At 46.8% G+C, this 2,060-nt stretch overlaps 1 protein-coding gene across 2 annotated transcripts in view; it reads right to left on the reverse strand.

Moving 5' to 3' along the window:
• Positions 1-993, reverse strand: part of mcur1 (mitochondrial calcium uniporter regulator 1) — an 18,023-nt gene extending 17,030 nt beyond the window's left edge. Inside the window, exon 1 of one of the 2 annotated variants that reach the window (XM_020588354.1) lies at positions 451-993. In XM_020588354.1, coding sequence (XP_020444010.1) covers positions 451-733 — 283 coding nt within the window. In that variant the 5' untranslated portion in view covers positions 734-993. The remainder of the gene's footprint in view (positions 1-450) is intronic. The other variant, XM_020588355.1, reaches the window with a different exon arrangement.
• Positions 994-2,060: the final 1,067 nt, after the last annotated feature.

A 2,060-nucleotide genomic window follows, 5' to 3' on the forward strand; every position in this document is an offset into this window, starting at 1 on the left:
GGGGGGGGGGGGATTTAGATACACCACTTTCAGAATCAATTCTTTCCCATTCCTTTCTTTTTTGCAGTCAATCTGTCTGCATATTTTAAAGCTTTAAAAATTAACTGCACAACTTTTTTTCCACTGTCATTTTTATGTATTCATGTACCTTTTTCAGCATCTATGACATAAATAATTAGGTATTTTTCGATGTCTTTTGTATGTCTCGAAGCCACTAAACATATTTCGCACTGGTCATAGTACTTTTGTATTTTAGTGGAATATATACTTAACAGCAATTCTCCCTTCCTTTATATTTTCCATCATCATCATATTTATAATAATAACCCATCTGTTATTTGGTATTTTGTATTAGAAGACTTAAAGATCAAAACAATATAAAACGTATTTCATATCATCCATGTAAAAGAACTGGCGACATTCATCTCACGAACCGCCTTGTTTACACACCGTTAGTTAAGGCTGTGTGTCCCCAGTTACCTCTTCCAGACATCTGACTGCCAGCAGCGGTGCATCCGTACCCCGGTCCTCGGTCCCTCCATAGAGGCCTCGTACAGATGCTGGACGCTGGAGCGGTGGCACACCGGGAGCACGGCGATATGTTAACGGCTGTCAAAGTCGGCCGGAGTGAAGACTTGTTCACTCTATCTTCAGTAAAACAAATGTTATGCCGTTGTTCTGGGTGGTTATAAACAAAAGGTCTGAGTCGCTGCTGGCAGTATTTCAGCACCATTGTCAGACCTTCTGTTCCTCAGAGAATAAACGCGGTTGTACTGCCGTGTGTGGAAAATGTGGGTTTTGACTACTTCCACTAGGGCTATACCAAAACTTTCCACCTGCTTTTTACGCCGTCGAGCGAGACAGTAGTAGTAGTAAAAGGTATTACTAGTTACACTTGGTGACACTAACAAGGAGCATTTATTTTTCTTCTTCTGCTGCTGCTGGTTCTTCTTCACCATCTTCTATTTAATGGCGTATGGCATCGTTGAGGAACTTTACCGCCACCTGCTGTGCTGGAGTGTGGACCGCAGTTATTTATCACCTTGTTTTAGGGGATAAATAACCTCACCATTAAATTCTGTTTATCAATCAATCCGTTTCTCGCAAGAAAACCAATAACATACCCACCATAACTGAGCAAACTCTTAATATTCAATCCTTCTACTCCGTGTGCTCTGAGCTGCCTCTTGTCGTCTGTTGCTCTCATTCTGGCTGCTGTTTGTGGCGTTTTTAATTGTCAGTGTATCAAGGACGGAGTCTCTGCTGGTGTACGATCGCCGGTTCCTTTTGGACCTTCAATCTAAGGGCGGGGATCTATGTGTGCTTGGACGTGACGGACGAGGAACTGTTCCCCCGGTTTTATCGGGGATCCCGGCTTACTTGCTCCGGGCCTCGGCCTTGTTCCCCTGGCGGAAACGTTTTCGTCGGCGTGGCCGGCGTAGTGGGCGGTTGGTGAGACTAAAGACTCATCTTACATACTTTTCGTCTAGCCCCTGGAGGGGCTGGAGACCTTACCCCGGGTCTATGGTGCCGCGGCGTGTACTGGATCCTAACCACGGCTACCTGGTGTATGTTGTGGGTGGTGGTGGGGGCCCGCGGCCCAGTGGGCCTTGCCCCTCGCGGCTTCACCTGCGTGGGGTGGATCTTTGTGCTTTGAGGCCACTTCGACCAGTTTCACAACCGGTGGTACCGCAAGCCCGGGACCTCGCAAGGTTTGGCCTGGTGAATGTCCGCTCGCTGAAGAACAAAACCTTTATTTTGAGGGACTTTTTTACCTCCATGGATTTGGATCTTCTATTTCTCACAGAGACCTGGGTGGATGCCGGGGATTTTAGTGCTTTTACGGACCTCCTGCCGGCGGGTTGTTCTTTTTTTAGCTCGCCACGCTTATCGGGCCGTGGTGGAGGGACAGCGTGTCTTTAAAGCAACCCATTTTTTTAGGCAGTGCACTTTATCCCTGCCTACGTTTTTGAGTTTTGAAATGACTTTACTTGAGGTGGGTCGTTCGGATCCTGTACTGTGTGCTGTCATTTACAGGCCACCGAGATATAACAAGGACT

This window comes from Monopterus albus, unplaced genomic scaffold (genome assembly GCF_001952655.1).
Source record: "Monopterus albus unplaced genomic scaffold, M_albus_1.0 scaffold531.1, whole genome shotgun sequence".
In the NCBI taxonomy this organism is placed as follows: domain Eukaryota; kingdom Metazoa; phylum Chordata; class Actinopteri; order Synbranchiformes; family Synbranchidae; genus Monopterus; species Monopterus albus.